Source organism: Ruditapes philippinarum, unplaced genomic scaffold (assembly GCF_026571515.1).
Source record: "Ruditapes philippinarum isolate M1 unplaced genomic scaffold, ASM2657151v2 ctg15264_1_1_1_1, whole genome shotgun sequence".
NCBI lineage: Eukaryota > Metazoa > Mollusca > Bivalvia > Venerida > Veneridae > Ruditapes > Ruditapes philippinarum.
In genome coordinates this window covers 1-26,114 of record NW_026857051.1, presented here as the reverse complement: position 1 = coordinate 26,114, position 26,114 = coordinate 1, and the positions used below count along the sequence as shown (strand labels likewise).

At 33.1% G+C, this 26,114-nt stretch overlaps 1 protein-coding gene and 1 long non-coding RNA gene across 8 annotated transcripts; one reads left to right on the top strand and one right to left on the bottom strand.

The window, feature by feature from the left end:
- Positions 1 to 5,790: 5,790 nt before the first annotated feature.
- Positions 5,791 to 8,560, bottom strand: LOC132748623 (uncharacterized). Of its 4 annotated transcripts, none has more exons than XR_009628297.1 (4): positions 8,429 to 8,549; positions 6,619 to 6,696; positions 6,237 to 6,451; positions 5,791 to 5,878 (listed from the first exon to the last, which is right to left on the bottom strand). It is a non-coding gene; the product is annotated as an uncharacterized LOC132748623 (long non-coding RNA). The 4 variants fall into 4 exon arrangements; XR_009628296.1 differs by lacking the exon at positions 8,429 to 8,549 and adding an exon at positions 8,212 to 8,318; XR_009628295.1 differs by lacking the exon at positions 6,619 to 6,696 and having other exon boundaries at positions 8,429 to 8,560.
- A 37-nt stretch (positions 8,561 to 8,597) lies between these two features.
- LOC132748622 (leucine-rich repeat-containing protein 28-like) lies at positions 8,598 to 21,396 on the top strand. Of its 4 annotated transcripts, none has more exons than XM_060738232.1 (8): positions 8,598 to 8,703; positions 12,570 to 12,834; positions 14,060 to 14,097; positions 14,585 to 14,760; positions 15,439 to 15,645; positions 16,650 to 16,755; positions 17,279 to 17,454; positions 20,446 to 21,396. In XM_060738232.1, the coding sequence occupies exons 2-8, from the start codon at positions 12,661 to 12,663 to the stop codon at positions 20,661 to 20,663; spliced, it is 1,095 nt and encodes a 364-aa protein (XP_060594215.1). In that variant the 5' UTR covers positions 8,598 to 8,703; positions 12,570 to 12,660; the 3' UTR covers positions 20,664 to 21,396. The 4 variants fall into 4 exon arrangements, with proteins under 4 accessions (XP_060594215.1, XP_060594218.1, XP_060594217.1 ...); XM_060738235.1 differs by lacking the exon at positions 20,446 to 21,396 and adding an exon at positions 17,629 to 17,856; XM_060738234.1 differs by having other exon boundaries at positions 8,624 to 8,699.
- Positions 21,397 to 26,114: the final 4,718 nt, after the last annotated feature.

Sequence of the window (26,114 nt, the reverse complement as noted above, 5' to 3'; positions counted from 1 at the left end):
TGGTTAACTTGTCAAAGTCATCGTGAGATTTATCATGTGTGCAACAACATGCTCAACTTTGCTCAAAGTATCATGGTGACTTGTGAAGAGCGACATGTTACGACTTGTCAAAGATCTTATGATGACAAGTGCAAACATGCAATGTCTGAGAACATTGTGCAAGGTATCGTGATGACTATGTGCAAATGCCATGTTAACTTTCAAATTAATAATTAGGATAGAACTTGTAGGCAAACAACATGTTATTTGTCAAGAATCGTGATGACTTGTGGCAAAACACATGTTAACGTAAAGGTATTATAGCATGTCATCACGATAATTCGACAAGTTTAACATGTCGTTTGCACAAGTCATCATGATATTTTGACAAGTTAACATGTGTCTGCACATGTCCCATAATGATTATTTGACAGTTAACATGCTGTTTGAAAACAGTAGTCATTGTCCTTTAGACAAGATATGATGTAAAATTGCACATGTTATATGCTTAAATGACAAAATAATATATGCGTTTTCGCAGGAAAAGATAGCAAAATATTGATAGCATAAGACAGTCACGCGTTCCATAGTAAGGATATGTTCGGTAATGTGTGGACAATTTGACCCTATTAAATTGTTCTGAATAAAGTTACATAGGTGTGCTCTGTCAATGTGCAACAGCTACAAAATGAAAGAAAGTTATCTTAATTCATCTTGTTTCACCGGCACCAATGTAAGTCGGTGCAATGTAAGTCGAAATTTCGAGTTAAATAAGGTTTAAGGTCGAAATTTCGAGTAAATAAGTCGAAATTTTTCGGGATTAGTAAGATGAAAATTTCAAGTAATTAACTCGAAAAATTTTCCGAGTTAAGTAAGCGAAATTTCGATATGTAAGTCGAAATTTCGAGTAAATAACTCGAAAATTTCCGAGGTATAAAAAACATACCTGGCCCTAATGTCCTTCCGTGGTATATATAATGAAGTTTATAATAATCTTTAGAAAATGCATTTGCTTGTCATGGTTGCTTTGTTTTGAACCGTCCAACGATACATGACGAGGATATTGCGTTGCTGTGTCAAAAACTCTTATGCAAGGCCTGTAATATGTAAAATCTTTATGAAAGCCTCGCGCATACTTTTTCCCCATTTTATAACTAGGATTTGTTTTTGACGTTTGGTCCATTCAATATACTTGTTTTTACTTTCGACCGCAGAGTGAGGATCGACCTACAGCGGTGAGGGACCGTGTGATCTCAAGTCAGGCGACCTTAACCACTCGGACACGGAGGCCCCTACATATATACATAGTGGAAACGGGTCGTTGCATCGGATTTTACAAAAATTATCACTCAGCACTCGTGAATTTAGTAACCATACTGGACTATTTTGAAAAGCTTACTTATTAATTAAAAACCAATCTAAACAACTGCTAATTGTTGAGCTAAGTCGAATTTAGCAAAGTTAAATTGAGCGTTTAATAATTGGCTTAAGGTTCTTGCCTGTTGAATTTAATTTGGAAGTGGCCTTTTTATTTAAAGGGTTTATGCTTTGGATTTTAATATAAAGTCTAAAAACACGATGTGAAAAAACTATCGTTTTGCACCAGGATTAGACTATGTTATGTATCGCGTTACCTGATAGGCCGAAGGTAAGAACCTGATTTATGCCTCATGTAATGCGAATCATTTATCATTTTCAAAACTGTTTATTTTTTTGACATATAGTGTTGTTTGTGTCAGGTAGCTAAGATAAGAGATCTCCATCTCAGATTGCTATAACTCTGATCACTCACATACACTTACACTACGCTGTATGAAGATTCTACACTGCACCTGTTTGTTCAGTTGTGTGAAGTTGCAGCTAACTTTGCTGTAACCGTAATCACTATATCTCTAAAATTAATGTAAATTACCACGTTCTGGCATTCTCACTAGAGATTAACAAAAATTATGGCCTTATCTGAGCAAAAAGTTATCGCTTTAACAGTTTTATAAATATCGTTATCTTTTCAGTTAGCAATCAAAGTTACTAAAACTTGCACGGTGCAATACGCATTTACAATTAACAACATTTGAAATTCGCTTCACTTTCCATCAATATCCATAGCGATTATAGCAACTGACATTTGAAGATTCGATACCACTTTCTACTCATAATTCCAAGTGATTTTTGATTCACGTCACTTTCTAGCCCATAATTCAATGCATTATGAATTCGGTTTTACTTTCTATTATATTTAAGTTAAGTGACAATTTAAATTGAAATGCATGAGGCGCTCTCCTAAATGAAATCCGTTGACGATTTCAAATAACATGTTGAACTAGAACTGGGAGACGGATCAAATATTTTGTTGAAAATTACAGGCTAGTGAAACATAGATAAGAAAAATAATAGCGATACATTCTACTGTAAATATATAGGCTGATAGGTTGTTCCCATTAAAAATGAAAAATGAACACTTTTGTGGCTGGTATGAATTAACAAAACGACGTTGAATAAAATAGAACTTTGTTTGTAGACTAAAAAGTCACCCTCGGAGTAATTTTTCAGAATTTAGTGTCTCTAAAGTGTTTACTTTTTCTTTCTTTCTGCTAGCCAGGCAAAGTCTGTTGTTTGACTTTGCGCGTAGGCCTTTGCCAGATAGTACTCGATTCTTCGGGTATTGAAGATGAACGGGAGAAAGCACGTGTCATGTTTCTTAAAATTAATGAATGTTCTCGGAGGTCGTTTTCATGAATTATTTTCAAAGCTGGAATCAGTTTTTCATTGCAATTCAATTGAAAAAAGAGAATAATAGCAACAAGAACATGAGTCACCATGGAGTAGGTCTAGAAATTCACTTACTTTTTAAGATTGAATAGAATCCCTATGATTCGAAATAGTCCTTTAAACAACGTCACAACAATTCGCAATTATTGTAGTTAATTCATTAAATCATACGGGCTTTTATATTTAATAAAAGTATATGCTTAAATTAATATTTGGTCTGAACTCTAATCTACAATAAATTGCATTTTTTTTTTATATTATTGAAAGCTTCTTTTGCGTTATTTTACGAATCAGGACTCAACAGTTAAACAATTATATATCTTATGTCAAAGGTTACTTTAACCCAAAAGATTCGGGAAATACTATTCCAAAAAATGTTGAAAATTCCACAAAACACGTTAACTGACTGAATGATATGTTGTATTTTGCTCGAAATTTTGCGAAAATTTTCCTCAGCAAATGCTAACGTACTATAATATGCGATAATTCAGGCCTAGATTGAGGATTTACTTTGTCAACTCCCCGGTTGGAAATTGCGATTTATGGGTAAATCGATGCCTTGCGGTTTCAAACTAAAGCTAGAAGTGATGTATGAGTGCGCACCGAGTGTTAAAATAACCAATAGAGATTCATCTTCAACACTATCTAAATTTTTCACGTTTTAAATGTTAAGGCATGGAATAATTCTTGGCGGCAATAACATGCTATACGATTACATTTTACCAAATAAAGTGACCACTTGTGACTTACATCTGGAAAGAATTACAGAGTCGACCACTTGTATACTGTCACTACAAGGTGACCCGTTGACACGTTTGCATCACGGCAATTCCATTAGGGACATGCCTTTGATAAACCATGAAATCACGCAAGGTACGATAATACGATGAAATTAAATGCAATTTTTGGGGTTTCGTCAATTTACTTTCTAAATCGTATTTTTTGTTATTTACACAGCTACTTGACTATGCTACTGTACGTACTAATACAAACAACAGCAACAAGCAACACAAACAAGTGTCATTTCAAATGACTTTAATAACCAAAGCTATAGTTCGCATGTATATAACTAGTGTATCATAGGTTTGGAGACCTTTCTGGTTTGAAAATTGTGTCAGGGTTAAATCGATCATATACATGCACAGTTGCGTTAATGGAGTGCGGGTATTAGTTACCCCGAAACTCCAGAGCATGCCCAATTGATTGGCTCATTTTTTGAAATATATATATATATAGCAGAGAAAGGGAAAAGCCTCTGTTTCGTGGCTCGCTTTCTATACTTATAGCCGATGTAATTTATTTATTTTTTGAGCGGTTTAGATTATCTAGTGGCAACCATGGCCGGTGCGCTGCCCTTCTAGTGGCCAGACTTCATATCATTTTCTTCTTTGTTTTTTTCCTCTTAATTTAATGACTTGGATGGACCTTTTTATGTAGGAATAATAAACTGTTTCCTTTCAAAGAGAAATTTGTTGTCAATGTTGCATCCATTGCATCTCTTAATCCTCTAAAATTTGACATGGCCCTTTATATGCTAGTCGAAGCGACTAATATCAGGTACAATCGTAGAATCCTCAAGGCCTCCTAAGACCACCGCCGAATTAAAGACACCTGCTATTAAGACCAGTTTTTAAGGAACGGAATTTTCTGTTCTTTATATCAATGGTTAACATGAATCCAGAATTAGGACCACCCCGCTTTATCCACTTTTAAAGAACCCACCAGAGTTCACGTCCCAAAATTCATTGATATTATCCTTAATTTGACCCCAAACGTATTGAAGACAACTGATACCTAGCCGCTAGATCTTGAAATTGTCTGTTGCTCGAATTGATCTGCATTCGAATGCAACTGTAGAGGCATTCGAACTTGAATTTACAAGGTGTGGAGAAAATGGTTGTTGTGGTTATTGCGTCATTGAAAATAAGGTGAGTAAAGATAAATTTTAGAGTGGTTTAATGTTGCTTTTCAGCAAATTTATTTTGTGAAGAATTAATCTTTCTTATTTTATAGGTGAACTATGTACATTATATAATAATAATATTGAAAATCAGACAAAAAGAGAATTTAATCGTTAAAATTTCTTCAGAAATATATGCTATGATAAGAAAGAGCACCGAAAACACGAGGGACTATCTGATTTGTAAGCGAGGGGGCGTAGCCCCCGAGTATAAATCAGATTGCCGAGTGTTTTGGTGTTCTTTCTATTTTGTATCATAGTGCAAAACATGACAGCCGTTCCGCTGTTGTCATAATATGAAACCCAGAAAAATTAACCAATGAAGAGCATTTTGAAAATATGATAAGGTTTGCCCTATTCCCTTTCTCCATGCCGTCACATATATGTAAACCCGGCAATAAATGACCAATTCCACGGGCTTACTGGAGTGCGGGTAACTGAATTACCTGGGCACTCCAGTTACGCACTGTGCATGTTTATATATACGATTTACATGCTGACACTTTTTCAACAGAAAGGCCAAAACTATGATTACAATTACCTGCTTAGGCCTATTTTTTGATATTTCGGTTACTGCCGCCGACTCTGTATTGGGACACAATGAAAATTATTATATTAAAAAAAAAATAACAAATATCTTGCCCCCAAAAAATTCTGGTTGAGTACTTGAAATACGGCGCTGAGCTAATTAATACGACTTGTCAAAGAAACGTCGACGGTAAGCTATATTTAATTAACTGATTAAAAACCTACCATATGCAGATTTATCACAAGGATTGTTAAGTACAGTTGAGATAACGCAACGTTTCTTTAACTTGGGAGAAATAGCGCACTGATCCGTCTGCTAGGAGAGGTGTAAAGTGTTTTATATTGCGTGAGTATTGATGAGAATGTGCTGGTTAATGGGTCAAGCCCATTCCATCACAGAATTAATAATTACGTCCAGTACTTCCGAGCACGAGTAACTACCTCAGATTCACAATTAGCATTTATAAAGTGTCGAAATGCGTAGAGATATACTACGTTTAGATAATCACATAAAGGAAGATAAGGGAGTTTTCCCCAATCTTTCAGAGAATATAATAAATGTCATCACCTCCGGTATTAAACCATCGGCCTCCAGGGCAATAATTAGGTCAATTATACTACTGAACATGAAAAGACCCATTACTGAAACATAAATATATACATATTATTTACAAGTAACATATTTTATATTTTCATCAGTTTACTTTCAGTTATAAAAGAATTTAAGCCAGTTTTTGTGGCACCTGCATATATTCTAAAACATAGATCTTGATATTCATTAATTTTCTCACTTCAAAAATATTACCACAATATAATAATTATAAATTTCTTAAAACTATGATATCTTATTTATGATGTATGGTCATAAATATGTAATTAACATTTCGAGGGGTGACCACAAAACTGTTGTAAGTTCTTCTTTATTTCATATAATTTACAAAAGTTGTGTGGTTAACCCTCGATTTGTTAAAGTTAGAAATCATACAGTATATTGTTTTACCATATAAAATAAACTCTGGTTTCTTCATACGCCTCACTAGAAGAAAGGGAACTAGCACAATCAATGACAACACTACCACACCAACAACTAATATCACCACTGGTTCCTGCATCCATTGTTGAGTGTTTAGAATATAACACAGGGGAAATGGTATCAATGAAATGAGGAATATAACAACCAATGCTGACATGGTTCTGCTTAATACTGTTCTCTACCTGAAAATAAAGAAATGTGTTTAAACATTATGATCCACTTCATAATTATACAACAAAATTATACAACAAAGTGGTTTTTGGGGATTCTAACAGAATTTTTTTAATAGAAAATCTTACATACATCATGATATCTCCAAGTTTAAGAGTTAACATGCTATGCTCAATACCTGATTCCATTACAGCACTGCATTCTTTCCATGTAAAATGGTTGATTTACCTAGAATTACCTCAGTGAAACGAGTAACCTGAAGTATATATAGCTGTGTTGTATCTATCCGATAGAAAGACCACTAAATAAGACAATATCTCAAGGCAGAGAACGTTTACAATTACATGTAGTTGGACAACATGTACAAGTGTAGGCAATCCGGTCAACTCGTCCCCTGGTCAACTCGTCCTCTGGTCAACTCGTCACCTTTTTGGTCAACTCGTCCCCTACCTTTGGTCAACTCGTCCTCAAAGAGTCAACTCGTCCCTAATATGGTCAACTCGTCCCCTACTTTCGATCTTTTCGTCACTATTATGTTGTAAACCAATGTCTTTAAATAGTTCTTTTATGTAAAATTAATAATGAATTTGATTGATATCGAAATATTAATAAAATAACGTCTTTTTTACGTACAATTTTAATGATCTTTATCTAAGCGCACGTGCATAGCTTTGATGTAAAACTACAAAGAAAGGTAAGTTTGCAAACATTCAATTAATGTTTAATCAATCGGATTTTCAATGTTAATTAAAACTAAAATTAGGTCCAACTCTTTGATTTTTAGATTGTATACACGGTGGCAGTCATACTTCTCATACATAAAAAAATAAGTCTTAGACAAAATTGTAGCGAATTTGAGAAATGCCTTCATGGATTCATACATCACCGCATTAAAGAGATAAATATATCTATAATAGTTGACCAGTGCCTATCTTATTGGTATTGTTATATACTTCTATTATTTTATAGGATGGCTTAGAAGACTGAATGGGAGGGCCGGGGGAACGCCTCCATTCTACCTTTTGGTTAGACTTTTGTACGATGAGGCCCAGGCAGCGGTAAGGAACTCTGAATTGGTTAGTGAAGGGAGACTTCGCCGCTACCAACGGAAAAAATACACCTTTCTCCAGGGACAGACGCACCAGCTGTGTGACAGGTACAGGAATGGGGAGTTGTCATCAACGGGACTTCTGAAAGAATTCGGGAACTTATATAAACCCCAAGAGTCGTAAGATGTCAACAACAAAAAAAAGACAATGAAATATGTGCATGCAAAAAAAATGAAAGTGAAAGTGAATATATATGACATAATATTGACAAAAAAGACATAAGTACTATATGATATTTTATCATTGCATATGAAACATATTTTTATACATTTAATGTTGTTGCTATTGATAGTCTTTGTGTTGTTTTTTTCTGTATGTAATTTAATCAGAATTATGCATATATATACTTATTATTAGAAAAAAAACTCCAAATATTCGCATACAAAAAGCGTCAAAATATGTCCAATTCAGTCATTTTATCATATATTTTAACAGTCTATAATAATTTATGGAATATATGATAAACAAATAATAATAAAATATAGGGGACGAGTTGGGGTCGAGTTGACCAGGGGACGAGTTGTCCAAGGGACGAGTTGACCAAAAAGGTGACGAGTTGACCAGAGGACGAGTTGACCAGGGGACGAGTTGACTCTGAATCCAAATGTAGTGCATACACATACATAGAATTTTCTACATGTATAAAATAATGAGTGATTTACCTTGACTTATTTTTAACTGTGGTTTCAATCCGGGAATGCATTGAAACTGGGACTGTTTCTTATGTATTAATCAACCTGGGAAATACATGTATCGATACACTGGTGATAGTCCAAAGTCTAATATACATTGTAGTTATTAAATTCTTACGCGTGTAGATATATGCATAAGCTTTTTGTCATATTGAAATTTGTAATAAACAGTAAAATCGTTATTTACCTCTGATATATGAGCTATACAATAAAGCAATATCCCAAGTCTTGTAGTTTTTACATGCAATTTTTCAAGCACGGTAATTTGTCAATCTCTATTGACAGATGGCGGGTAAAACAAGTACTCTTCAATTCTTCAATTCCATATCCGCTTTCACTTTCAGTAGTGATGTGCGTTTTTTTTTTTTTTTTTTTTTTTTTTTTTACAGCAGTCTTTATCTTTACTCGAAGAGATATCAGTTAATCGTTATATATAGGAGTGACAACAGAGCTATGACGTAGGTAAGCTTTGAGAAACGGAAGTAAAATAAAAGAAGAATTATTTTAGATTTTTGACCAGTTTTGTGACTTTAGTTTATCAGTTACAGTTGAGTTCACACTAAACTTCCCACACTTGTGCACTTCTAGTGCACTAGAGCTGAACTAGAAGTGTACACCGTGTGCACTAGACCATATGACCAGGCTGGCCAGAGAAGATGACAACTAAATCGTGTATTGGATAATTGCATATCAAGTGACAGGGGCATCCATTGTTAAGTTGTTGTAAGAAAAAAAAGTTTGGGAATATATGGCCTATTCATGAATATAAATAAGTACATTTTAAAATCAGCAGTTTTAACATTTTAGGTGATATCATGTTAAAGTTTTAAAAAATATTTTTTATTTATTGTAACATAATTATTTTTATTTACCAGTATTTAACTGTAAGTGTAAAATAATCACTGTAATGTACAACGTCCACCAGATATAGCACCTAAAAACTCTAGAAAGCTGCACACCAAGTACTACCAAGGTAATGTTTTAACTCATTTCTTCATCATAACTTTATCGATTTTTCCAAACTAAACAATATTGTGAAGCTAAATATTTCTAGTTTTAGATCAGTGATTGCTTTTGTCTGCAAATTAAATACTTTATGTTAAATTGGTGATAAATTGTCGCGTATTTGTTGACATTTGCGAACGATGTTGATATTTACCACTAAATCAAGCCCAAAACGCATTTGCTGTATCAAATTCCACCGTTAATACAAACTATAGTCATCCCTCTACTTACATTTGAGTTTCCACCCTTCAACTCAAGCTGCTTTTAAATAATTTTGCGAAAAACAGCCTTGCCTTGTGTACTGGGTGTAGTTCACCAGGTAAAGGAATGTCATTTTTTGAAAAATAAATTCTGAGTACCAGAGCATATACATGTACACGTGTGCTGAAGATTGTAAAGTGAATGATTTTGATTTTATAAAGGATAAAAGGTTTAATTAAATTGTAAACATGTTACGCAACATGTATATTAATTGCAGTAAACAGTTTCCGTCCTGCTTTAAGTTTATAGGAAAAATGCAAAACTCAAATAACCACAATTTCATTCCATATTGTAAGAACATTATGTACAGGAAATTCTATAATTTGTCTTAAACAATTTCAAACCATGTTTGAGTTATGCATTGTGAACTTAACTTGAACTAAACTTGTTATATTGGTTAATTATGTCACCGGTCTAAAGACTTCATTGAAAAACAAACATATGTTAATGTGCTTTGGTAAAATATCCGCCTTGATTAGTTAGGTTAATCATTAGATTTATCTTTGTGGAAATACTACAGTACTTGCTATAAAGTCCTTCATATTTTTTTTTTGCAGTCAAACTCGGGTGAAATCACTTGTGATTCCGATATTGTTTAATAAATACAATGCTGCCGCTTATGCTGCTGCTTTTTCTTTAAATGATTATGATGACTCTTCAATGATGATGATGTCAATGATGATAATAATGATGGTATTTTATGTTTTTAGTTCAACTATGCCATACCAATGGTAAGGTGGCTCGATAGCTCAGTTGGTTAGACCACTGACTGTCACTCCTGAGGTTCCGGGTTCGATCCTGGGTAACACCCTTGGGATTTTTCAGAAACACTTCCAGTGTTTCCCACCTAACTAGAGGTTTACTGGTACGAAACCCAGGTAATCCTCGCATGTATCAGTGCTATACACTGGGCATGTAAAAGAACCAAGGAATCTATTCAATAAGAGCTAGGGACTGGTTCCCGGATTTCCTTGTATCTCATAGCTGTCTCTAGTGTCTGCTGAGGTAAGGACCCTACTGGAAATAAGTGCTTGCACTTTCGTAGGTTATCCTTGACCGCCCGGTCTAAAGAAAATCAATCAATCAATCAATGTACAAAGTGTGCAGAGATATGAAACGTTTAAAGAATATTATTGGTATGATACTATCTTCTAAGTCGACTAATAGCTTATATAAGGCGGCTAAACTGTTTTATAGAAGACTGTGCTTATGCCGTTTGTAGAAAATGGCACTCCTGCATAATCTTTTAATCAATTTTCTACCTCCTGTCTGATGTGTGTAGGTTAGTTATACATGTATATGGTCCTTTAATCTATCCATGTTTTGTCTGAAATGAGATTATTTCCAATTAAAAATAATAAAAAGACTATACGTGAAAAAAATATGTGACTGCTAGACACCGTTCACATCTACTAAACCCTGTACATTAAACTACTACACCCCGTTCACTTAAATATGTTTCCTTTGCTAGACTCTGTACACAAGGCAGGGCCATTTTTGCAAATTTAACATTGTTAAAAGACGCTCGAGTTGAAGGGTGTAAACTCAAATATAAGTAGAGGGATGACTATAATTTGTGTTAAACGGCGAATTTTGATACAGCAAATGCGTTTTGGGCTTGATTTAGTGATAAATATCAACATAGTTCGCACATGTCAAAAAATACGCTACATGTTTCACCAAGTTAACAAAAAGTATTCAATTTGCAGACAAAAGCAAATATTGCTCTAAAACCAGAAACATTTAGCTTCACAAAATTGTTTAGTTTGGAAAAATCGATGAAGTTATGATGAAGAAATAAGTTAAAACAGCACTATGGGTGTACTCGTTGTGCAGCTTTCTACTTTCGTTTTCGGTGTTTTTAGGGGCTATATCCGTCGAACGCTTTACAACAGTGATAATACCCCTTAAAATCAAATTTATAGGATTAGTAAGGTTAAATTTAAATATGCTCTGTAATGGATAATTAAATAAGTGTTTTTTAAACTTTTTTTTAATGGCCATGTATTTCAATTTTTCTGGTGTACAAATGGGAAAATCAATGTGATTATTTTTGCCCAATTAATACCTAATCCACACATATAAAAACTTACTCCACATTTCATACATACCACCATTATATATAAATATTTATTTTCAGAATAATATATATCATTTATATTTATCTTCGTTAATTCTCAGTTTGAGAAGGTAAGAGAGATTATAAATGAGATAAAAGAGACAAAATTTAGACCAATTATAAACATATTAATTCTTTAATGTACTAAAGGCTATTAATGCTTTAAATCATTACCTTTAACTAAAACAACCATAAGTTAAGATAAAAAAAATAACTAATTGGTATGATTTGCCCTCCCCCCACCCACCCCCCCCCCCCCCCCCCCCCCAAAAAAAAAAAACAACTAACAAAGAAACAAACAAAAATTAAACAGACTGAATTTTATTTAATTAGCATTTAATGTGTCATATTCATTACCAGATTATAATAAGATAGAATCGTATTAAATATCAATTGATTTTGTTTATTAATATGCACTTATCAACATTAAAGTTATTATTATTTATATTCACTTATTCTAACAATTAAGTTTTAAAGTACAAAATCAGTAAAACTATTGACTTTGAAAATTTATTGTTCTAATATTTTACCCCATATTTTACAAATCCAATATTCACATCTTCAAATTTATTATGAAAAACTATTATACAGATATCTATATTTATCTATCTTTTTGTAAAAGGCAAAAAATGAAAGGTAACTGCTTAATACATGTACATATTATAGGTCTAGTGCACATCTAGTGCACTTTGTGTAACCTTTAGTGTGAACTCAACTGTATTTTGTTATTTCTCAGTTGATTGTTATTGCTATAATAATCACGTTTTATTCTCTTAGATCTCTTTATTAGATCTTTGATTTTTTTAATTCATATTTCATTTAACACGAGTCTTGATTGGAAATAAAAGTTATTCAATTCTATTCTGTTCTATTCTATTAAGTGTCTGTTTAGGAAAAAATGTAAATGTTTGTTGTATAAAATTGCCATTCGTTTTGTTTACAGTAAAGGATATATCTGGATAGAAAGGTTACTACCTGTATATGTGTATCTGTTTTTGAATAACATTTGGTGTTGACAAGGTTAGTTGTTGATCATGTATGTGGATACCACAGACCAAGTTAATGAACTACACCAAGATGATGAGAATTGTTCAGTGCTACAACTTAACTACAATCACATAAATGAATTAACCGATGATGACATGAATTCAAAAGCCTTCCAGAATGCAAAATGTTTGTATTTAAAGAGGAACAACATCAAAACTTTGGTGAGAATTCATTAATGTAGTATATGGCATGCAAAGTATGTGTGTACGGGATTCCACTTATACTTGTTATAGGGACTTATATATGGTCATTTCTTTTGTTATTTTATTATGTGGATTAATTTAGAGGGCCATTGCCAAACATCTATGCTTCCATATACCCATATTGCCTTATACTCCATTTTCCATATTAAGTGGATAAGAGGGCCATTGCCAAAGATCTATGCTTCCATATACCCATATTGCCTTATACTCCATTTTCCATGAGACCGCCTCCGTGGTCGAGGGGTTAGAGTCGATGACTTCTAATCCAGTTACCTCTCTGGCGTGGGTTCGATCCCCGGGAGATGCTTTGGTAGTTTAGCGCGGAGGAAGGTTGTCTAGTACTGGTGTAACTCTCCAGGAACGATGGTTAGGAAACTACCCGCCTATATGACTGAAATACTGTTGAAAAAGGCGTAAAATGAAACAAACAAACAAAAATCCATTTTCCATACTTTTCAAATAGCTCCAAATTGCATTGCCTTATTTTCCGTATTGCCTTTTTTTCTGTATTGCCATACTTCCTTTCTGTACTTTCCATATTATAGTACTCCCCATATTGCCATACTTTCCTTATTGTCATACTCACCATTTTGCCTTACTCCATATATTGCCATACTCACCATATTGCCTTACTCCATATATTGCTATACTCACCTTATTGCCATACTCTTCTTATTGCCATACTCACCATATTGCCAAACTAACCATTTTGCCATACTATCCATATTGCAATACTGTCTTTATTGCAATACTCACCATAGTGCCATACTCACCATATTGCCATATTCCCCATATTGCCCATATTGCCATACTCCCCGTATTGCCACACCCCCATTTTGCAATACTTCCCCTTTTCCATTCCTTCAATACTGCCATACTCCTCACATTGCCATACTTTCCTTATTGTCATACTCACCCATCTGCTGCCTAACTTAGCAACCAGAATTATGATTCTGAAAATTTTAAAGCAAATTAATTGGATAAACTGGCATTTATCAAAATGTTTTGTAAATTTTTTAAACAAAATCTGCAATCAAATTACTCTTCAATTGTAGTTCAGTAAACTTTAACAACTAGTTAAGTTATAAAATGATGTGATATCCAGGATACTGTATTTGGGTATATATTAAAGTTCTGAATGTAAAGATTGTCAAATGAATTTATAGTTCTTTTGTTATTTCAGCCAAAGAGCATAAAGTTAATGATAGCACTGACACAGTTGTAAGTATTTTAAGTCTTACATTTTATTTTAAATCATTCTAAAATCATTTAAATTATTGCTAAATTCTAAGCGCCATAGTTTTAAAATTTACAAGGTAATTAGCATTTTATGGTATATCAATTGTTATCATTGCTCAAAGCATACTGAAGGCAACAATTTATCATTGTTTAAGGCATATAGAAGGCAACAATTGTTATCATTGTTTAAGGCATATTGAAGGCAACAATTTATCATTAAGGCATATTGAAGGCAACAATTTATCTTTAAGGCATACTGAAGGCAACAATTTATCATTAAGGCATACTGAAGGCAACAATTTATCATTAAGGCATACTGAAGGCAACAATTATTATCATTAAGGCATACTGAAGGCAACAATTTATCATTAAGGCATACTGAAGGCAACAATTATTATCATTAAGGCATATAGAAGGCAACAATTTATCATTAAGGCATACTGAACGCAACAATTTATCATTATTTAAGGCATATAGAAGGCAACAATTTATCTAGTCTACCAGATGAGATTGGTGATTTAAAGTTACTGGAAGTGCTCAATGTTGTATCTAATGGTTTGACGAGCATACCACCTAGTATTGGTGAACTGAAAGGTCTTAAAAAGCTTCAGATATCTATGAACAAAATAAGATGCCTTCCAAATGGTAAGCTATGATTATACATTATAGATACAAGGGTTAATGAGGTGTGTCACCGTGTGTAACATAGTACACTTTATCTGACATAATGAAACAAATAATGTAATAATATTAAGACATGGTTGATATAGAAATCTGTATGCACTGCATGCTGAGAGTTCAAATCCTGTCAGGTCTCAACTTGGGCTTCTTTTTTGTGAAGAAACTGTCCATCTAGTTTACAGAGTCTGTGGTTCTACTCAGATACCAAATGATGTCTGAAAGAGGAAGGTAGCTGGGGTTTTCCTCCATTAATTAAATTGAAAGTTGCAATGTCACCTTAACTGTAATGATGTAACTTAAGACCAAAAAGTTAGATATAATTATAAGGAAATTTAAAAGAAAAAGATTAAGCTAATTTCAGTGCTATTTTAAAGGTTTTTAAATGTCAGGTCATTTGTTGCTATTATAAACTCGTCGGCTTAAATAATCAGAATCATTCTGATTCATTATAAAATAATAATGCAATTATCTTTACTCTCATGATTATACAAAACAAACAACATTTGCCACCTTAATATGAGTCAATAAAATTTAAATTTAAAAGTTTATTTTTTTCTTAATTATTTGACTAAAACTAAACACCAATGACCTTGTTCTTACTACCACATTGACCTTGAAATGACCTTGACCTTTTTATTACAGAAATTGGAAACTTACAGTGTTTGGAGACATTGGAGGCTTCTAGTAATAATTTGTTTAGTGTACCTGTCAGTCTTATAAACTGTACACAACTAAAACTGCTAGCTCTTGATAAGAATAGATTGAAGTTGTTGCCAAGGCAACTTTGCAGATTGAAGAAACTTACAGAACTTTCATTAGCCGGAAACCAGTTGGAATATCTTCCGCCAAGTAAGTAGTGAATTAAGTATAAAAAATAGGTATGTGTATTAAGCATCATTATTATTTATAGAAATTAGATTGTGGACAGATCTAGTGTATGGGACAGATCTAGTGTATGGGACAGATCTAGTGTATAGACACTTGTAGTGTTTCAAACTTGTGCGGTATAATTATCATCTTGAAAGTCTCTAATTATCATGCTAGTGTAGTCCAAGTGCACATAAATATGTTCATGCTAATTAAAGACTTGAATTAATTCAAAAAAAAATGTGGTACAATTTTTCAAAATATTTCCATAGACAAAGTTATTTTGATGCGATTTTGTTGAAGTTCATAGACTGAATACAAAGTCATGTGAAACAATTCTTGTGAAATGTTTTCATTGACTACGAATATATAGAGGATATTTGTTTAGTTCAGTGTAAGATAGGAATATATTTCACCGAGTGAGCACCAAAAGGTATATTTTACGAGTGGTGCAGCCACGAGTGAAATATGAACTTTTGGTGTTCACAAGGTGAAATATATTTCGATCTTACACTAAACTAAACAAATTTTCTTTTTATTATATGCAAAGAAACGTTTTAAAAAGACATTTAACCTAATACTGAATGATAAGCGCGCCAAATAATAATACAACGTGACGTCATTTACGACGTCACATCATTAAGTTGGTACCCAGTTCTGTGCACGCTGGTATTTCACTGAAACAACGTAAGGGGCTTAAATTCAAAACAGTGAAATTATCAAAGTGGTAATTTCACTGTTTCAAACAGTGAAATTACCAGTTTTATATCACTGATATATTTCTATAAACCACCGAAAAGCATGTAATAAATAATATTTATTTCTGGCATATACCGGTATGTTAAAATACAGTGACTGAAACATTTGCATTTTACTGACTAAAATAATATAACTAATGATATTTGTAGTGTAATAACTTTATTAAATTGATAATAAATCGTATAATTATTTGTATCGTTCTAATTGAAAATATAATTTATTTGCAGTGATATTTCATGACCTGTCGTCATTAGGTAATCTTGTGATAGACCAGAATCCTCTAATAACAGTGTACCCACCACACCCGGGAAATATTGAGATCAGTCACTTTGGGTAAATATATAATACTGTGTATTTTTACATTTATAGTGTAATTGTACATTATACGATTTACTGTTAAATCAAACAATTTTTATTAGGGCTTGAATTTTGCTTATTTCTAGAATTGAAAGATTGTTAAGTATATAATATATAACTTGGCAATAAGCCAAAAAAAAAGATTTTATCTGAATTGTCAGTTTTTTTGCTTAACTATTCAAAGAACTAATGTACAAACCACTGTGTTGGCATCGCCGTCACACTTTGGTCAAGATTTGTATGCGCAAGTTGTATCTCGAAAACTGCTGAAGGGAAGGGGTTGAAACTTCATACACTTGTTTTCTTCGATTATCTAACATGAAAGGCACATTTTCTATAAATTATGAGTTACCTTTCAACAGTGTTATGCCCCCTTCCTTACTCTAAAGTGTTGAAAATAATTGAGCATGCTGTCTTAGGGACAGTACTTGTTATGTTATCAGTGTAGCCTGAATTTATACTCCTCACTCTAACTTCATATTGTATTTATATGTTACAGAATATCTCGCATAGATGGTAGGGATAGGGAGAGATTTCAACATTTGATCATCCAAGGAAAGACAATTTCTATGCCTGAAGAATTTTCTGAGTTGTGTAGACCAGGAAAGAGTAGTGTCCCCTGTCTTCAGGAACTAACTCTGAGGTCATTTCATGCAAAACTGGATTTACAGTCTGGTAAAAATTAAACATTGAATTATTTTAACCCTTTACTTCATATAGAAGTGTTTTGACGGCTTTCCGCCTCCCCACTTCTTTGAGGCCTCAAACAGTGAAAAAAAGACCTATTTAGGCCCCTAACACTGTTTTTTGTTTGAGAAATGTTAATAAAAAAAGTGATCACTTTTTCAGCGCCGCTCCCTATCAAAAAGGTACCTCAGGGGGTTGCCAGATGGGGGATGTGCTCCCTTCTGTTTAGGGGGTTTGAAAGGGGGGCGGTTGGCCCCCTCATCACCAAGGAAATCTTGGACATGTGACAGGCTAAAAATGTCCTCAGGTTGATCATAAGGTAACATGTTATAAACGCTGAAAAGCATTTTACTCTATCTCAATCCATTAAGAAGTCACAGCACTTTAAAATCAGTTTTGATGTTGTTATACCGTGGGGGGCTATAATGGATTTGCTTTGTCGCGTCAGTCCGTCCGTCCGTCTCCATTTTCTTGTCCGCTCTATAAATCCTATACCAATTGAAGGATTTTCTTGGCTCAAATGTTCACCTTAACAAGGGGATGTGCAGAACCCATGTTGCCCATGTGTCAGCTCAGGGTCAGGTCATAATTGAAGGTCAAATATCAAATAATCAAATATTAGACAGTATGTCGTGTCCGCTCTGTAAGTCCTACACTAATTGATAGATTTTCTTCAAACTTGGCCCAAATGTTCACCTCAACAAGGGGATGTGCAGACCCCATGTTGCCCATGTGTCAGCTCAAGGTCAAGGTCACAATTGAAGGTCAAATATCATACAATCAAATATTAGACAGTATGTCGTGTTTGATCTGTAAGCCCTACACTAATTGAAAGATTTTCTTCAAACTTGGCTCTAATGTTCACCTCAACAAGGGGATGTGCAGAACCCATATTGCCCATGTTTCAGCTCAAGGTCAAGGTCACACTTGAAGGTCAAATATCAAACAATCAAATATTAGATAGTATGTTATGTCCGCTCTGTAAGTCCTACACTAATTGAAAGATTTTCTTCAATCTTTGCTCAAATGTTAACCTCAACAAGGGGATGTGCAGAACTCATGTCACCCTTTTGCTGGCTTAAGGTCAAGGTCACACTTGAAGGTCAAAAATTGATTTAGAAAATATTCTTAAATTTTAACATGTTTTGAATATTTCTGAAACTAGAAAAGGTATTTGCTTGAAACTTAAAATATAAATGATGTGTCACAATTAAGATATGCAGGTCAAGTTTCATAACTCTGTATTGCATTTTAACAAAGTCATGCCCCTTTTTAAGTGTTCAAATTCACATAAAATCAAATATTAGACAATATGTCGTGTCCGCTCTATAAATCCTATACTAATGGAAGAATTTTCTTCAAACTTTACTCAAATGTTCACCTCAAAAAGGTTATGTGCAGAAACCATGTTACCTTTGTGCCGGCTTAAAGTCAAGGTCACACTTGAAGGTCAAAATTTGACTTAAAAAATGTTCTTAAATTTTAACATGTACCGGTACATGAATATTTCTAAAACTAGCACAGGTATTTGCTTGAAACTTAAAAGATACATGAGGTGTCACAAATAAGATATGCAGGTCAAGTTTCATAACTCTGTATTGCATTTTGACAAAGTTATGCCCTTTTTTAAGTCTTTAAATTTACATAGAAGCAATACTAGACAATATGTTGTGTCCGCTCTATAAATTCTATACTAATGGAAGGATTTTCTTCAAACTTTACTCAAATGTTCACCCCAACTGGGCAATGTGCAGAACCCATCTTACCCTTGTGCCAGCTTAAGGTCAAGGCCAAAATTGAAGGTCAAAAATTGACTTAGAAAATGTTTAGTTCATTGGAAAAATGAAAGGTTATTTGTAACTGTTTCGAACATGATTTGACAATATACATTTATACTATTACCTGTACAATTTGTCTTTTTTTCACCAGAGATAATTTCTTTTTATGTATATGTATTTGTGCCACTAAAGTTATTCCCTTAACCACCTTTCCAAGTCGTCTTCTGTCAAGGACATTGGTGGGAATATGAATCGCATTCAGCGATAGTTCTAGTTGAAATAACTGTACACTATAAAGTTTTCAGAAATTATTATTTAACAAGATATGTATTCTTTCTAAATGAATAAATTCAATAAACAAAGCTTCTGTTTTAGTATATTTAATGGGAGGCAACTAATACATAAATGATTTTTAAACCTAACATAGTTAACCCCCTTTGGAGTACATTTAATGGGAGACTACTAATACATTAATGACTTTTAAGCCTAACATAGTTACTCCCCTTTGGAGTATATTTAATGGGAGACAACTACAATACACAAATGACTTTTAAGCCCAACAGTAGTTACTTCCCTTAGTTAATTTTCATTCTCACTGTTACAGGTTTGATTCAGAATTTAACAAAATACTACCTGATTAATATTTTTTTAAGTAAGGATATATTTAATTAAAAAAAACATCTTTTTTTATATTTATTTGTTATCCTACTGTCTGAAAATATTTCTGTTCATAAACTTGTATTATCTAATTTTGTTGGGATTAAATTAATGCTTTCGAGGGATCACTTTGTTTCCAGATTTTTATACTTCACAATAGCAGGTGTCAAGTGCTGTGTGGCAGCTGTAAAAGGTTGCCCTGTGTTGTTATATTTTTCTGGTCCTTTAGGATCATTGATGCCAGCACTATGAAGTGTTGAGAATTGAGATCGCACAAGCTGGTGCTAGGGGGCGTGAGGGATGTTGCACTTATTCATTATCCCTAATGTACGGACTCAATCAAACAGAGTCTGCAATTTTCATGTAATTAATTATTTTGTTGGGATTAATGCTTCCGAGGGATCACGTTGTTTCCAGTTTTTTGTATAATGTATTATTTTGTGTTAAAACATAACTGTTGTTACAAAACACAGAAGTTTTTGAACACCTGATTAGTGTAATATATATACTAGTATTATGAAATATCTCTTATGATATATTTCAGGTTACTTAGAAGACCTGTTATCAGCAGATCTTGTGGACACTGTTATGTTTCCTACCAGCCTGTGTCATCATTGTAGAAAAACCTTGTTTATATCTGCATTCCCAGTTATATACAAAGAAAATAACACTACATTACTTACATCAGCTTTCTGCTGTTCTGTCAAGTGTATTGTATATCATGATTTCAAACAAGATACATTACTGTATCCACCAAGCTGATGGGTGGAGTAATATGAAGGATACCACCTAGCTGATGCCTGATGGGTGGGGTAATGTGACTGTAATCAGTTATTCAGAAAACAAGGTGCTCATTGTCTAACATTGTGATACATATGAATATTGATATCATTTTTGTAAGCATGTAGAATCCGTGATATGTTTGATATGTAAACTTTTTGTAAGCGTGTAGAAATTGTGATATGTTTGATATGTAAACTTTATGTAAGCGTGTAGGAACTGTGATATGTTTGATATGTAAACTTTGTGTAAGCGTGTAGAAATTGTGATATGTTTGATATATAAACATTGTGTAAGCGTGTAGGAACTGTGATATGTTTGATATGTAATCTTTGTGTAAGCGTGTAGAAATTGTGATATGTTTGATATATAAACATTGTGTAAGCGTGTAGGAACTGTGATATGTTTGATATGTAAACTTTGTGTAAGCGTGTAGGAACTGTGATATGTTTGATATGTAAACTTTGTGTAAGGGTGTAGGAACTGTGATATGTTTGATATGTAAACTTTGTGTAAGCGTGTAGAAATTGTGATATGTTTGAATTATAAACATTGTGTAAGCGTGTAGGAACTGTGTTATGTTTGATATGTAAACTTTGTGTAAGCGTGTAGAAATTGTGATATGTTTGATAATTTATTGCTTTGTTAAATGGGATTATGTTTCTAAGAATTGTTCTGTTATTTGATAAAAACTGTTTTCAGACAAGCATTGACATTTTTAGCTCACCTGTCACAAAGTGACAGGGTGAGCTTTTGTGATCGCTTTTCGTCCGGCGTCCGTCCGTCCGTCCGTCCGTCAACTTTTGCTTTAAATGACATCTCCTCATAAACCACTGAGCCAATTTCATCCAAACTTCACAGGAATGTTCCTTTGGTGGTCACCTTTAAAAATTGTTCAAAGAATTTAATTCCATGCCGAACTCTGGTTGCCATGGCAACCGAAAGAAAAATCTTTAAATATCTTCTTTTAAACAACCCTAAGAGCTAGAGCTTAGATATTTGGCATGAAACATCTTCTAGTGAGTGTCTACCAAGTTTGTTCAAATAAAAGCCCTGGGGTCAAAATAGGCCCCGCCCCAGGGGGTCATTGATTTTCCCAATATGCATATAGTAAAAACTTAAAAAATCTTCTTTTAAAGAACCCAAAGAGCTAGAGCTAAGATATTTGGCATGAAACATGTTCTAGTGAGTGTCTACCAAGTTTGTTCAAATAAAAGCCCTGGGGTCAAAATTGGCCCCGCCCCGGGGGGTCATTGATTTTCCCTATATGCATATAGTAAAAACTTAAAAATCTTCTTTTAAAGAACTGTAAGAGCTAGAGCTTAGATATTAAGCATGAAACATCTTCTAGTGAATGTCTACCAAGTTTGTTCAAATAAAAGCCCTGGGGTCAAAATTGGCCCCGCCCCAGGGGGTCATTGATTTTCCCTATATGCATATAGTAAAAACTTAAAAATTCTTCTTTTAAAGAACCCATAGAGCTAGAACTAAGATATTTATCATGAAACATCTTCTAGTGAGTGTCTACCAAGTTTGTTCAAATTAAAGACCTGTGGTCAAAATTGGCCCCGCCCCATGGGGTCATTGATTTTCCCTCATAATATGCATATAGTAAAAACTTAAAAAATCTTCTTTTAAAGAACCATAAGAGCTAGAGCTTAGATATTTGGCATGAAACATCTTCTAGTGAATGTCTACCAAGTTTGTTCAAATAAAAGCCCTGGGGTCAAAATTGACCCCGCCCCAGGGGGTCATAGATTTTCCCTATATGCATATAGTAAAAACTTAAAAATTCTTCTTTTAAAGAACCCAAAGAGCTAGAGCTAAGATATTTAGCATGAAACATCTTCATTGATTTTCCTTATATGTGTATAGCAAAAACTTAAAAATCTTCTTTGAAAAAACCCAAATAGCTAGAGTTTAGATATTAAGCATAAAACATCTTTAAGTAAATATCTACAAAGTTTGTTCAAATAAAAGCCCGGGGGTCAAAACTGGCCCTGCCCCAGGGGTGTCATTGTTTTTAACTATATGTGTATAGTAAAAACTTTAAAAATCTTCTTTTAAAAAACCCAATGAGCTAGAACTTAGATGTTTAGCATGAAACATCTTCTTATGGGTGCCTACCAAGTCTGTTCAAATAAACAAATAAAAGCCCTTGGGTAAAAATTGGCCCGGGGGTGGGGGGGCCTAAATACAGGTGAGCGACCTCAGGGCCATCATGGCCCTCTTGTTATAGTCAGATTTATATGTTATTTTGTTTTAAAGTTATATAACTGTTGTTAATTACAATAGGACTTATCAATCTTGAAGGTTTGTTGGCATTAGATTGAATACTTGTATTATACTGTTTTCCGTCCTAAACATTTTAGTTTTTACACTCATTTTGATCTTATTAACATTTATAAAATTTTTATAAAGATTGGGAGGGAAAATTTCAACAGCAAACTGTTAAGACCGTGATCAGTGCTGGCTCATACACTGCATGGGTGGAACTAGGTGCTGCATAAAGATCACGTGTTCAGTATGATACTGTAGGATTAGTTGTCTTTCAATGTATTCATATATATATATATATATATTATTCTAAAAACAATGTATATTTAGATTTTAGTTGTTTTAAGTGCCTTTTGCTTGATTGGTATTTATACAGACCAAAGAAATTTTATTATATTCAGAAATTTTAATTGTTTCTATAAAAGAGGTGGACAATAAAAAAGAACTCAATGGTATCAGTTTATTATGTATTTAGTAGACAGTTATAATACAATAATACTAAAATGATCTCAAAATTATGCAAAAACATGTCGCAAATGTGAAACAAACAAGATTATAAATAACAAACAAGAACCTGAGTCGCAACAAAAAATGTAACAAGTACAAAAATGACAAAATAAAGAGCTCCCTAGTGGACATTCCTGACAGCTAAGTTTACAAGATTGCAATATAAGATTGTAACATATATCTTTTACGTTGATACAAGTTTTCTTTCTTCATACAAAATAATTAATTGTACATCTATAAATTCCATATCATTCTGTTGCCATATTTTAACGCTAAAATGCATATTATTTTCACACAAAACTAATGCTTTTATTTTCAGTTACATTATTTTAACGTCATTTGTTTATAATTCAAGACAGAACATGAAAGCACATATTAACAGACTGTTGTAACAATTTTAATTCATCATAATGTTGCTGTAAGTTTAATTTAACCAATTAATATGATTGTTTATTTATATGAGTCATTTTAAAATCTTATTATAATATTTATTAAAAAAAAAATATTTACCTAATGCCAGAATGACTAAAGGGAGATAACAATATTTCAATTCTAATTTCAAACTCCTTGCAGCAGTTGCTTCCCCTGATCAGTACAGTACTTTAGATTTAGTACTTTCTTTCACTTCACGTTTCTTTCATTTCATCATACACTTTATAAATTAAGAACAAAAATTTATAGAAATAATGAAAAATAATATTTCTTAGAAATAAAGAATTACCTTTTGTAACATGATATATATGGTCAAAGCATTTTTATCATGATGGAAGTAGTTTAAGTATCAAAGCATAAAGTAACTGATACCAGAATGTTTCTCTTATTTAACATTGTATTATAGATACTGACTTATACAAAAGTGTTTCAAATGAAACATAAACAAAAATCATAATAATTTTTTACATCCTTTATCAATAACTCATAATCCTATAATATTCAATAATTTTGGACATGGGCAAGAAGTGTAAAAGTTAATTCTGTAGGGTGTAAATAAACAACAAAATATGTGAATAAAGACCTTCTTGTAAATACAAGTATAAATTCACTTATCAGAAATATTTATCCCTTAATTCATTTCCTGGTCACAAATTAACAAAATAAAGATAACAATCAATTTGATTTCAGTATTTAAAGACATTATAACAAAAATAATGTTTATAAGCAGAGATTTTATTTATCATTGAAAGAAAAATTGTATTTTTTCATCTAAATAAATGTGACTATTTATTTTTTATGCTTCACATGAGCTGTTTCATAACAACATCAGAAAGATCGTGTGTAAACATCTAAAAAATTCCTCTTATTTAAAAATGGATGAATTTTCATTATGCTTATTATTCAAAGTGATTCAGGCATTTATCAATGTCTGTCTGTTTCCAGTATTCAATGTCCTTAAATAAAACTTCACAAAAAACAAATCCAAATAAAATCTTAAAGTCAACTCATATAAGGTTGTTCTTAAAAAAAAAAACACCAAAGAATGTTTGTTGGTTTTGTCCTAAACATGAAAAATAAAATAGACTCATATTTCAGGAAAATTCTTAAAATACAAGTGAAAGTTTCAACTACAATATATAAACTTGGTAAAATACAGCTGCAATAACTGACTTAATTTCAATTTGGAATTTTTACTTTGTTAGCTTCAGAAATAATAATAATACCTTACTACGAGGGTTGTCCAAAAAATTCGTGCACTGCAGTTATTGTCGTGAGAGTTATTAATATAAACAAATGAATTATATATCACATGAAGGGGAAATCTGTCTCAAATAAGAAAACAAAAGAAAAAGCCGAGTAACCGGCGTGTCGTGTAAAAGAATGGTCATTAAGTTACCTTAGTAACGTTATACCGGCGCAAGACAAAAAATTGGGTGAGTTCATTACTGTACTTGTATTTATTGTTTGTTGTTTGTAAAGTAGCATTTGCTTTTTATGTTATAATTTGTTTTACTGTCAATAGAGGAATGATTGATGCAAAGTATTTTGTAGTTTTTATTGTTCTTATGCAACGTACATGTAACATATTCCACAAGTGCACAACTATATTGGACAACCCTCGTCACATTCGCCGGCATTATGGACGGACGTCTGCCTGACCGGTTGTCATCGTCTTCTGACTCTCGCCTTTCTACAAAGCGTGTGTACCATTAAAAAACAGCCTTCATGACACTGAACTTATCCTGCTTGCCCTTTTAAGTTCTTATTAGGTATCTGTCGGTGTTTTACCAATATTTGCACAAAATTAAATGATCGACGGTATTTCCAGACATTTAGCGACTGACATTTTCACGTAATTACAGTATTGAAGACCACACACAAATGTTCGTTTACGACCATTACTAAAGGGCAAATGACGTCATATTTTCTAGTGACCTTAGGAATAGGTACACACACTTTTCCTTGAATTTTAACGTTAATATGTAGTGTTTATAGAATACCGCGATGCGTCAAAGTAATGAACTAACCCAAGTTTTTGTCGTGCGCCGGTATTACGTTACCAAGGTTACTGTATTACGATTTGTTTTCACGACATGCCGGATACACATTTTTTTCTTTTGTTTTCTTATTTGAGACAGATCACTCCTTCAAGTGATGTATAATTCATGTTTTTCTATCAATTACTCTCACGACAATAACTGCAGTGCACGAAAG

What these genes read in the sequence shown, in the direction of transcription:
- LOC132748622 (XM_060738232.1), top strand. Translation starts at nt 12,661, where the DNA reads ATGTATGTGGATACCACAGACCAAGTTAATGAACTACACCAAGATGAT. An exon ending in GGAACAACATCAAAACTTTG is followed by an intron (nt 12,835 to 14,059) that starts GTGAGAATTCAT and finishes TTGTTATTTCAG; the next exon opens with CCAAAGAGCATAAAGTTAAT. An exon ending in AATAAGATGCCTTCCAAATG is followed by an intron (nt 14,761 to 15,438) that starts GTAAGCTATGAT and finishes TTTTTATTACAG; the next exon opens with AAATTGGAAACTTACAGTGT.